This window comes from Corella eumyota, chromosome 5, assembly GCF_963082875.1.
Source record: "Corella eumyota chromosome 5, kaCorEumy4.1, whole genome shotgun sequence".
Lineage (NCBI taxonomy): Eukaryota > Metazoa > Chordata > Ascidiacea > Phlebobranchia > Corellidae > Corella > Corella eumyota.
Window position 1 is genome coordinate 643,741 of NC_137494.1, and position 13,123 is coordinate 656,863.

The 13,123-nt window shown below is 24.5% G+C and overlaps 1 protein-coding gene and 1 long non-coding RNA gene across 7 annotated transcripts in view; both read right to left on the reverse strand.

Annotated features, from left to right (window-relative positions):
- Positions 1-629: 629 nt before the first annotated feature.
- Positions 630-9,401, reverse strand: LOC145753116 (uncharacterized). 4 transcript variants are annotated; one of them, XR_014283819.1, is made up of 5 exons: positions 9,295-9,401; positions 3,917-3,970; positions 3,015-3,152; positions 1,413-1,536; positions 630-1,004 (listed from the first exon to the last, which is right to left on the reverse strand). It is a non-coding gene; the product is annotated as an uncharacterized LOC145753116 (long non-coding RNA). The 4 variants fall into 4 exon arrangements; XR_014283820.1 differs by lacking the exon at positions 3,015-3,152 and having other exon boundaries at positions 1,413-1,533; XR_014283818.1 differs by lacking the exon at positions 9,295-9,401 and having other exon boundaries at positions 3,917-4,194.
- A 1,436-nt stretch (positions 9,402-10,837) lies between these two features.
- Positions 10,838-13,123, reverse strand: part of LOC145751974 (rho guanine nucleotide exchange factor 28-like) — a 42,467-nt gene continuing 40,181 nt past the window's right edge. For 2 of the 3 annotated variants that reach the window (XM_082568149.1, XM_082568148.1), the window contains 4 exons: positions 12,963-13,098; positions 12,263-12,736; positions 11,863-11,956; positions 10,838-11,302 (listed from right to left, as the gene is read on the reverse strand). In XM_082568149.1, the coding sequence (XP_082424275.1) occupies positions 11,088-11,302; positions 11,863-11,956; positions 12,263-12,736; positions 12,963-13,098 (919 nt within the window). In that variant the 3' untranslated portion in view covers positions 10,838-11,087. Of the gene's footprint in view, positions 11,303-11,824; positions 11,957-12,262; positions 12,737-12,962; positions 13,099-13,123 lie in introns of all 3 variants that reach the window. The other variant, XM_082568150.1, reaches the window with a different exon arrangement.

A 13,123-nucleotide genomic window follows, 5' to 3' on the forward strand; every position in this document is an offset into this window, starting at 1 on the left:
ACGATATTTAGCTAGAGTTAAATCTTCATTTTAAATAGCTACATACAAAATAATAATACCAACAACATATTAAAATTTCAGAAAATTTAATCTTTAAATTTTAATGATAAAATATATTAATTAGTAATTAGTGACATTTAAATGTCGTAATCAGGAGGTTTGAGATTCGTTGGGATAATAACAAACATACTAAAAATTTAGAACTTTTACTTTTAAAGAACAAAAGTTATCGTCTTTCAAAATTCGGTCAAATAAGAATAAAAACAATAATAATTACATATTCTTGATTTTTAATAAACAAACAAGCATTTAAATATATTATACAAACAAAATTATTTTTTCAACCCAGTTTTATGTTGTTAGTATCAGGATATACATTATACTAAATTTTAAATTCCGAAAATTAATTTTTGATTTTTAATAAATAAACAAGTATTTAAATAAAATAAACAACCAAAAATTATTTTTTAAACATGTATTTTAATTACAAATATTATAAAATACATTATATTAAATTTTAAATGCCTAATATCAAACTTTAATTTTTGATAAACAAACAAGAATTTAAATATAATAAACAAACAAAAATTAAATTTTTAATCCATTTTCGAGTTATTAATATTATGATATATAACTGACCAAAATTTGAAAACTTAATAACGATCTCTAAATTTTAATAAATAAACACCTATTAATTACTAATTAATAATACTTAAATTATTAAAATAGGAGGATTGAAACACAATATGATAATAAACAACATATTAAAATTTTAAAAATTTAAACACACAAAATCAAAAGTTATTTGATTTCAAAATTCGGATTAGTAAGAATAAAAATAATAATAAATATACGGACAATAACAATATGTTTCGAAATCTAAGATTTCGAACCATAATAAGCTTTTGATTTTTTTGATTTTTTTTTCAACGTTCGTCATCATCATTTAACTTTGATATGTCGTTGTTGTGCGCACGTCGCCAAAAAAGCATTTTTTTGTAAACCTGTAAACAAATAAAATGGCAGAGATGAAATAAGTATAATGTTAATACTAGCCAAAACAAAAAAAACCCAACTGTTTTATTTTTTGTTGATTGCCTTTTTTGTAACTAAGTTGGGCAAAAGTACAAGAATAAGATTAATTTTTGTTTTAAAGATGTAACGGTACTTTTAAAAAGTGCTTATAATTATTTAGTAATTTTCGAAAATGCTTTCGGTGACCAATCTTGTTGCTTCATCAAGCATAAAAATTAGTAAAAAAATGTAGTGGTAAATTTTTAACTATTTATAATACATTTTTTTTCTTGTTTAAGGGGCCTTGGTAACAAACCTAACCAAAAAAATGTTGTAACTTTATAATATAAAAATTAACTTTGTTAAAAAATGTATTTAAATAGTAACTTTTCACTTACTTTTTTAGATGTTGGTTTACTTTTACACAAAGTCATTTTGAAACAAACGTCTTTTTTTCGGGTTTTCAATTACATTAAGGCAGAGTGGAAAGATCGATCTTTTGATATTGCTTGAGGTTAACTTCTGGAAGCAACAGAAATTAATTAAAGTTGATATCAAAACAATCTTATCTGTTAAACTAAGCTTTAAACTGATCTTAGGTTTGTGGGATTTAATAACAGATTAATGTTAACATTAATATTTTACAATTTAGATGTTTGTTATTCGCTAAAATTTACTTTGGGATTATTATGGTTTGGGCAATTTTAGATGTAAACAAACTAGTATTTTTATCAGGAAAGAGTGTAGTATTGTGACGTTTTTGTGCTTTTCGTAAACACCTAGCTTAAAGGCGAATAGTGTGGCATTATAGAAGCACGAAACCTTTTAACTCGTAGTCCAATGCCAGCACAATTTTACCATACAACACGACTTAACAACTTAAATGCTTATTCATTTTTTCTTGCATTCTTAAGCCTAACTACTGTTTAAAAATATTGGAATAATCCAGGGTGGCCCAAAACGGTTTTAACAAGTCTGCACTCATTCAATCAAGCCAACAAAATATAATTTTTGTGAGCAGCTCTTTTTAATATGTATCCCAAAAGTTAAAATTTGATTCTAAATTGAAACAAATGTGAACATGAACCGTTAATTTGTTATTGTGTTATTTACGATCTATTGGAATAGCTTAGTGTTGTTGATCTTCTAGCTTTATGTTGTTTATGTAAAACTCAGGTATTTGGATCATGAAAATTCCATTTCAACGGCAAATCAAACCACAATCATGTTTTTAGGAAAAAATTAAAAGTCGTTTAAACAAATGTGCGATATTTTAATACTAAAAATGGTTTTTCCTGGCCCTAATGCATTACTAACATTTTTGAATGATTGTTAGTATTTAGGTCTATTAAGCTTTGCTCATACTAATTAATTACTGATCTTTATGCGATTTTATTGTAAATAACCTTTGGCCGACATTAGCTGCAAAAACAAGTGTTTACCTTATTTGTCGAACGAAACGAGTATGCCAAAGGTCATGACGTCAGTAATCAGCCAGTAAGCCTAAAAGTATTTAATCTGGATGTAAATCCATGCTTCCGAATAATTCGCAGTAAACAGCGGGAAAAATTAAACAAGATCAAACCACGAGGCGCGAGAAAAGCAAAGAACGAAAGAATACAAGACTTGCAAATTGCACGGCTGCTTATCACGAATAAAGTAAAGTAGAAAAACCACTTAATTCTAAATAAATAAATTTGAAAAAACCCGTCACGACTACATGGAAAACATCCTTATTTTAATATCCTGGTCTGATTGACCTTTAAAAATCGTAGACACTGAATTATTTGTGATTTTAGCATATAAAAAGTTGATCTTTAGCCTAATGAAGATTGTTTAAATTAAAAACTGTTTATGATTATATTGAGTTGAAATATTTGGAATAACAAATTTTCCTAAATTACTTTACTATTTTATTATATTGAAACTAATAAAAAAAAACTTATTTAACAATGTTTCAATTTGCAATTTCTCTAATTGTTATAACGTTTTTTACCTACTTATTATCTCTTTGCTTGGATCTCGATCTTCACTAAAGCTATTGTATCAGCTGCAATTGTCATTTTAGCTTAATCATCAAACGCATATGCTTTTTGGCGCTGGCGATCTTGCTTGACCATTTTGCTGTTTTTTTTGTTCTTAAAATAATGAATGTTTTTTTGTTCTTAAAATAATGAATGAGTTTTTAATAAATGTTTAATTTTATTTAGGAAATAAAATGCCAAAATGCATAAACATTTTTCAGAATTAATTTTATCGTTTTTTGCGCTTATAAAGTAGATTTTTTAGTCACTCAACAAAACGTTTATTAACATAACAGAATGTTGATGGACTAGTGTTATTTTAAATAACTGATTTTAACTTTATGATATATGCGATTATTAAGCTACTGATTGATTTATCGCTGGAAAAATTGCAAATTTTAGCCAAACAAGAATTACAGTTACGGCTACCAAGCAAGTTGCACAAACCGAAAATTTTGTAAACAAATATTTTTTTTCTTTAATTAAAATTTATTAACCCACATTTTTACCATCTAATTGATTTAGTTTATTTTAAGGCGTTAATTATATATGTACAATGTTTAACTTTACTTAAATTAATGGCCAATGTATTCAAAAATACATTTTAAAATTTATTTAAAATAATAAAATTAAATAATAAAGCTAATAATTTACATAAAATTATAAATATAATATATTTAATTGCATATTGTTTTTTTTACTATTTTTTGTCTTATTAACTATATTTTGGTTAGGTAGACATTAAAATGGCGTATCTTTAAACATTTTACCTGACTAGTTTTTATTTATAACTTTAAATGAAAAATTAAAAGTTTAATATGGCATTTAAAAATAATTTTAAACATTACACATTTATGCTATTTAATTTAATTTTTTACCTTATTTTTAGGTAACACTTCAATACAGCCAATGTTGAAATTATTTTTTGATATCTAAAATAAAATAAAAATATCAAGTATTAGTTTTTAAAAATAATGTTTAAAATAAAGAAAGTTGTTGTTATTCCAGTTAAAAATTTAAAACCAGGATAAGGCCATACCATAACCAGCATTTTTTGTATGCTTGGCAAACCTAGCATGGCTGATGTAACATTTTAAAGCAAATCAGCATTACGCGCTGATGACGGTTCAAGGTTCTTGCAAGATCGGGCACGCTACAATCGTCGGCCGAGTTTTTTTATGTTATTGAGTAATGTTAAATGTTAACATAAACCTGACATAAAATATAAAAATATATATATTGAGAACTAGAATATTGCAACTAATATTAATTATTGTTTAGGTTTTTTTAGTACTATAAAAAAAAAAATTGTAACCCTTGCTCATTTTATATCTTTCGCACGTTTTATTTTATCAACACTAAATATTACAAAACAACATTCTCAAAATTTCCTTTAATAACAAAAATAATATTTTTAACTTACATCAAAATTAAAAAAAATTTCAATTATCTAAATAGAATTTATTTTATTTCTGTTAAATTATACAATAATCTGGTTAAAATTGACTTTAAAAAAAGCTAACTAACAAGTATTCCTTTAAATTGTTTTAGTTTTTAACGAAATTAATAAAATATATTTTATTAATAACATTTGCAAAATTTTATAAAATTGAAAAATTTTTTATTTTGTTAAGTATTTTTAAATGCACCAACTCTGTCCTTAGTCGTTAGTTTACTGTTTAAGTTTTTTTATAAGAAACTATGGGTTAGTGTGGGCAGTTATATAATGTCAGGTCCATATTTGTTAAAATTTAAAAAAAAATTAAAAATTTTTAAAAAAATTAAAAAAAAAATTTTCACAGGCTGAAAAAAAATTAAAACAAGAAAGGCAACAAAATGCCCGCAGGTTCAATCTCCATGTTTAAGGTAGAGAAACCTTAAAAAATCCTCATAAAATAACAAAAAATGTAAAAAAAATAAAAATAAAATTTTATGCCTAGCCTATACTAAAATAATTTTTGGAACAAAAAAGCTAAAGTTAATTTTTTAATAATTTTGTTTATTTAATTTTTATTTTTGTTTACTTTTTGATGATTTCAAAATATTAAAAATGTAAGTATTGTTTTAGTTAAACTACGTTATTTTTTTGCGGAATATTTTCTAAATTAAATTTTGTTAGAAATTTTTTTTAAATATTTATTTTTTATTTTTATTTACTATTTATTAATTTAAGAAAAATAAAAAGTTAAGTATTTTTTTGATTTATTAATTTAATTTTTATATTTGTAGCATTTTTCATTTAAATTTTGTTATAAATTAATTAAAATGTTAATTTAGTAATTTTTTTTTTTTTTTTTTATTAGGACAAAATGGCTGAAAAAAAAATCCGGTCTTGACAATGTCCTCTATTATTTTAACTTATTAAAGCTTTTAAATAATTTTTGTTTGGTAATTTATTCTGTTAAAATTATGTTTACTAAAACTTAATATCAACAAAATGGTGTTAAAATTTAATTGTAATTTTTTTGTAGTTTTATTATTTGATAAAAACTTGGGAGTTATTATCAGTTGATAAAACCATAAAAATTTACTAATATCTACTAAATGTATAACCAAGTTATCAACAACAATAACATAAATTTATTTTATTTATCTATTATTTTTATTAATTAATAAATATTTTTTTTTTGAAATTATATTCTGCATTCGCTCGTTTTGACAATAACAATTTAAATTTTGATTTTTTATCGTTAAAACGAGAATAGTGTACTATATATCAAACATTCAAAAAAGTAAATTTTGTAATTATTACTTTTATTAATTATAACCGCAATTGTAAATAAAAATATTTGTGTAATTTACTTTATGTTTTTTAAAGGGAATGGTACCAATAAAATCTTTAAAAAAATTATTGTGTTTTTTCCGAAAAAGCTAAAGTTAAAACAGATTTTTGATTTTATGTTTTTTTTTACAAAATGGCCTATTCATTTTATTAACATTGTTATTACAAACCCAATAGTACTATAAATTAGTTAAATTTGCAATTAAACATGTATGCATATTGACTAAATAAATAAAGATGCCAGTTTATAAATTTAAAAAAATATATTTGTTAGTTGGTTAAATTATTGAATTGGAAATATTTTATATTTAAAACTAAGTAAAAAAAATCAAAAAAAATTTAATATCATACACCAATAAAAAATATTTTCCAATAAAAAATTAAATATCTAGAATTTTAAATTATTAACATAAAGTATTTTTGCTATTATAAGTTGCAACAATTTGTTGTGTTTTTACAATTATTATTATCATTATTATTGTGATCGGTTGACGGCCCACCCTACAGTCGGCTTTTTATTGTTCGGTATCTGATCACAAATAATAACTTCTCATAGTAATTTACCAGTGCAACATTAACAGCAATTTTAATTATTTTGTAGGCCTTTAAAGTGGACATACACTTAGATATACAAACATGTATTGTATGTATCATTCATTAGGCTTTATTAAATGTAGAATATCACAAGATAAATCTATTAAATTTAAATAATTAATTTTGTGTTTTTTGCAATTTTTTATTGTGTAAATTTTAAATTAAAATAAATAAAATTTGTTTTAAAATATCGCTTATTTTATTTACAATATATATAAATACTTAGATATATAGATATCAAATAAGTGCACGTACACCGTTTGTTTATGCTTTAAACAAACAGAATTAAATTTGCCTAAAGTAACACCTTCTGTGGTTTCAAAAAATATTACCAAACGTCAACGCCGAAATGTGCCTTGACTGATAATCAAATTTAAGCGAAAAACCTAACTTAGTTGACCTTAGGTTTCTTTATTATAAAGTTGGTAAAATTGTAACAAAACAAATTCAAAAAAAATAAAAAAATAAAAAATTTAAATTTAATTAAAAATTTAAACTTTCACCTACAGAATTGCCAAATGTCTGCATTTAAAGCGTTTTGATTAAAAAGGATTAAGTAAAACCGCTAAATTTAACAAGTTACAAACCAAGAATAAAAAGAAAAAACAATATATTTAAAATTTTTAAATTATATCTGATAAATATATTAACTTTAATATTTAAATAATCAACCGCATATAAAAATTATTTAATAAAAAAAATATGGTTTATAATAGATTAGTATTTTTTAAACAATATCTATAAAAATAACTATTAACTAATATGAAAATTAAATAAAAAAGTTGAAGTAATTTTTAAATTTTAAACGATTGGACTAAATTTTAATAAACAAATAAGCATTTAATTATAATAAGAAAACAAAAGTTAAAAATTTTAACGCGCGTTTTGTTTTTAATAATATAATATAGAAATGATTAAACTTTAAAAGCAAAATATTAATTATCAAGTTTTAATAAATGAATATAAATTTTAATATAAAATAAAAACAATTTTTTTAAACACATTTTTACCATTTTTAAATTAATCGGAAAAAAATTTTTAAACTTTAATTATCAATTTTTAATAAACAAGCAAAGATTTAAGAGTATATTAATTACAAACTACTTTTATTTCGTTTTTGCTATGTCAATATTATAAAAAATTAAAATTTTAAAACCTAGACGGCAATCTTAAAATTTTAACAAAAATAAACATAAATAAATTAAACCCTAACAAGCCCAACTCCCAAATTGCACGAAATTAAAAAAAATCAAACTTTAAATTAAAAAAAAAAATAAATAAATAAAATTTAAAAAAAATTAAACCCTAATTTTTAAAACTAAATCGTTAAAATCAAAGATTCCAAACCAAACAACTTATTAAACCTTGATCTTTTAACCGCCATAAGAAAAAAAATGCACAAACATAGGGATATAGTTACCACAGTAAAAATTAAACTACTAACTAAGTAAGTTATATTTCATAGAACGGGTAAATGTAGGCAAAAATTATAAAGGGTATAAAAAAAATTATGTGAATCGTAATTAGTTTCCAAATTCTAATTTTATTGCTCTAAAGTTAAACATTTTTTTAATACAGCTATAAAGTTGTTTTATTACGAAAACCAAATTAATAATTTTAATTCCATTATAAAGTTTCTTACCGATCGTAATATAAATATGATATTAACAAATAGTTGTCTATTTAACCATACAATTAAGTTATCTTTAAAAAAAATTTCAAAATATGTTAAAATAAACTAAAAACATAAACTTATTCAAAACATTTACGAAACATATAGAAAATAAGCAATAATAGTTAGATTTAACACCCATCTTTTATATTTTTACTTATTTAGAGATAAAAAATTACAAAAAAAAAATCTATTAAAAATTTTTCGTAAAAATTATTTTTAGACAAAGTAAAATTAAGAAAAAAGTTAAAAATTAGTTATAATATTAACCGCATATACATAATATATTAAGCAACAATAAAACAAAAGTTTAAAAATAACCAAACATTTTTATACCACAATTGCAAAACGTATGTTTTTTCATCATTTTTATGTCAGAAAATCAAAAACTTTTCAGCTACATAATACCAACAAAAAACTTCTGATTTATTAAAATTTCGTATAATATTTAAAAGTTTTTAATTAAATTTTTTTTAAGTGAATAACACCGCAAAAATTAATACAACAAAAAATATTTATTATTTAAATTAGAACTTCAAAAATTATCAAAAATTAAATGCGTAGCACATTCCATTATTTTTAGCGTTATTGTTAAAAGGATGATATTAAAAAAAATGGTCATTTAAAAGGGTATCAACTAATTTTAAAAGTGTAAATAATCATGTAAAATGCTATAAAAACTTTATTATTTTCTTGACATTTAACCCCGTAATATTAGATTACATTTAATTGTAAAGCTTGACATTTAATTGTACATTTAATTGTCAAGCTTAATTTAATTGCAAATGTGACATTTAATTGTAAAGCTTGTTGCTCTGTAAAAGAAAATATCTTTTTTCTAAAAAACATAATTTTAGTTTATTTTTGAACCGGGGATGTTTTAGTTTATTGTCTCACAATTTTGTTTTACCAATGAGTCATTATAAATTGTGGTTATGAAATATTAGGCTTTAGGCCGATTAGCAAGATTCCATATATAAGATCCATTGGAACGTTCCTTATATTATTTTTTTACATTTTATCACGCCACCAAACTTTTCCTTTTTTCTTTTTTTTAATTTTTTTTAAATAAATATATTTTTTAAATAAATATATTAAATCACGCCACCAAACGACAAATTTCATTGGAAAAAAAATACAATTTTTTAAAATTTAATTTACTTTTTTCATCATAATTATATCTTTGAAATGAAAATACAAATAACTACCTTTCTTCTACTGCCTTTTGGTTATAGTCCAAGAAATAAAATAATCCAGAATGTCCAATTTTTTATTTGTGCAAATTAACACTTTTTAATATTTTAGTAAAGTTTTTGTCTATTAAATATGTAATTTACTTTCATTTTAATTATGATAAGTTATAAAGCCTTAAACAAAGAACCAAAAAACTACAACATCTTTCAAATTAAAAAGCAAACGAAAATTTGCTTACTAGGCCAGGTTAAATATCTGCCCTCTGGCAATATTAAAAAAAAGTTATAAAACTTATTATTTAACACTCCGACGCTTTTATTTACCCTATAGGCTAATTTAAGATTTGTATATATTCAGCTTTATAGTCTTCTGGTAGGTCGGTAACAACCTAAATTACTAATATTTATTAAATTAATGTTCCAGTAGTTTTAAAACAAATAAACACATGTAGCTGATTTGTTATATAATATCTTTGTCAAAGTTTAAAGAAGCCATGCCAACTGATTTTTTAATTTCTTTTGACTTAATAAACATTACTTATATATAACTTTTAATACAACAACATAGGCCTATTATGTTTAAGCCTACAGTTTATAAAGTAACATTATAGCATACTAAAAATTGCATGTTAATTGTTTATTATCTCTCTATCACGTGATAACTAAACTTAGCTTACAGTTCACTGATTCAAATACTAGTGTTTTTGTTTACCAATCTTTACATTTTTGATAAGAAGTTAAAATTGTAATCTTGTGTTTTCCTTAAAAACGTAGTAACTTGAAGAGAAGGAATTCAACCCGCGGCGCTTTTAATTTTACCGACGTCCCAAGTCCGCGTTCGATTCCCGACCTTGCCTCTTTTTCCAAAAAAAAAAAATTATAATATTTTTATTTAAGATTTAGCTGATTAAGTTTTTTTTATTTTAATTAAAATATTACTATAGTTTTAAAACAGATTTTTGTATATTACCTTAGTTTAAAACAGATTTTTGTATATTACCTTAGTTTAAAACAGATTTTTGTATATTACCATAGTTTAAAACAGATTTTTTTATATTACCTTAGTTTAAAACAGATTTTTGTATATTACCTTAGTTTAAAACAGATTTTTGTATATTACCTTAGTTTAAAACAGATTTTTTTATATTACCTTAGTTTAAAACATATTTTTGTATATTACCTTAGTTTAAAACAGATTTTTTTATATTGCCTTAGTTTAAAACAGATTATGAAAGTTAGTTGATCCACAACAACAAATTTATACAGAGACCATTTAAATCTAAAATTTCAGTTATTATATTTTTTTTAAATTCTAGCAACAACAACCTTTCTGGGGTAACCCGACTAAACCTATTTCAGATCACTTGTAGTTTATGGTTCTTAGAAAAACTGTCGTACTTCGTAGCTACTTTTCTCTTGTACCTTACAGTAATGCCTGATCCTCTTTCGTTTTATACTATACTGGCTAATTCTCTATACTTTACGGTCCTAAGATTTTTTAAGAATCGTGAAGTACAAGTGATCCCCTATTACTTTGTTTGTATAAGACAGAATCAGCTAAAGTCTTTATATTTATTAAATAAAACAGTGCAGATTAAGAGAATTTTAAACAAGAAGTCAGCACAATAAATTAAACTAAACTCCTCCGAGCAAAATTTAAGTCAATTTTGCACAAAAAATGATTGGGGAAACGCAACAAAGAAGCAGTGAATAATAACCTATGTTGTTGAGCAAAAATACAGTAGTAAAAATATACAAAAAGCCCGCCTTTAATAAGCGAGGTACAATAATTAAAAGATATGAATATGTTATAAAAACAACTCCACTGTGTCGTTTTTAGTTTTGTTTTCTTTTAGCAAATTGTTTGGACTTTTCCTTTCGTTTGATGAATTTGAACTGTCACTCAAATGACGTGGCACGACCTGATTGGTTGAGTAAGACTGAGTGGGAGGAACTTGAAGATTTATTTGCGAATTGTTTCGAAACATTCCGATTAAAGAATTCCTGCCTCGCAAAGAATTAACTAAAAAATTAAAAATTTGTTTAATTTAAAAAATTAAAAAGGTATTTATCATGCATAGGTGCACATAGGTCACGTGATACAACAGAGATCACGTGGTTAGTTCATTCACAAATCAAAAACATTCAAGAGTGAAAAGTGAGTTAGAAAACAAAAAGAAAAAATTTGTAAAATTTTAGAAGGAAAATCAAAAATTTGATTTACAATCTTTTTTGGATACCAAAAAAGAAATAAAAATAATCAAATCAAAAAAGGAAAAACAGAAAACAAACTCCAAACAAAAGTAAGGTGTTAAATTCAAAATTAAACACATGCTTCAAACAGTGTCTAAAAGAAAACACAAAACTAAACTTTAAACAAAATAAAATCCTAAATCAAAATATCCAGAAACAGACAAAATCATTTACATGCAAAAACATTAAAAGGGTAAAAAAAACGGACCACAAGAAAAAATCCAAATAAAAAGAAAAAAGAAAAAAGGTGGTAACAACCAAGAATTCTCATTCCCACGCCAATCACACTTACACAAATATTGACTTCCTACACAATATGGAGTTTCTTACTCGACGATTGAGGTTTCGAAACTTTGGAGTTTTTTCCGTGATGTTTTGTCGATAAATTCGATAACTTAGAAGGAATTTCTTGGTGTTTTGGACCCTGAAACCCAATGGTAATTTTAAAAATAAATTAAGGTTAAGTATAGTTATAAATAAAGTTTGAAAAATCGTAAAAATTTACAAGAGACCAAAAAACAAGTTTAAGAACGTACACTATAAACAATATGAACTCCTGCTGAGCCAACACTTAATCAGCAGCCTAATTACCGGGCAATTATAATCTATAATATTCCAAACTACCACAGGCAACTCAAAACTGAGTTGGGGTAACTGATGTTACTCTATCTTTAGGTTGTGAAGCCAACCTTTTTACATCGAGGATAAATAAATGAGAAAAAAAATTTACCTGTGTTCTAGCAAGTTGATTGGTTGCACTGTACTGCAAATGAAATGGGACCTGATTAACTGGGGCCTGAACCGCTGAGTTACTTTTGGGGCCTGGGAACGTCCTGGGGTATTCTGCAGCTGTCATATATGTGGGTGAGGGAGGTGCTTTCCCTGAATCGAGACCACCGGTTTGAAGACTTAGGTGAGATTTTGAGAGATTGTTTTCACCAACTTGGTTGGAACTATTATTTCTGTTTAAACCTTGTTGTTGTGGTTGCTCCTGGTGCTTACGTTGCAACTCCCTCAACCGCGACATCTCGCGCTGATAATCTTCTTTGTTTTTTAAGTTTTCGTCTCGCTGACGTTCGTTCTCTTCTTTCTGTTGAAGCAATTTCTTTTTTTCTTCTTCGACTTCTCTTCTGTCTTCTTCCATCGATTTCTGAAATCTCTCGTATTGCCTCTCCCATTGACCCCTCTCGTTCCTTAATGCTTGCTGTAAAATCATTAACAAAATATCGTTACAAATTACAATCAGTCTTTTAAGGTAAGTATTTTTAAGTTGGCTTTGCAGGTTATACTTTATATGCTCCTTTTTAAATAGTTTTTGTTGTTTATTTACTTCAAGCAGATTACGCTAAATTAGTTTTGTCAATAATACAACCTTATTAAACTGTACAAATTATTGATAACAGTGTGATATCAAAAGGTTAAATAATTACCTGTTGTCTTCTAAGGTCGTTCAGTTGTTCTTGTTGTTTAATTTGATTTCTTTTAAGTTCGGCTTCCTGCAAACTCCCCCCCAGCTTTCTTCGATGTTGGGTTTTGTCCTGACTTTCACGAAGTTGTTGCTGGAGTCTAAAGTAAAGTTCGTGGTTTAATA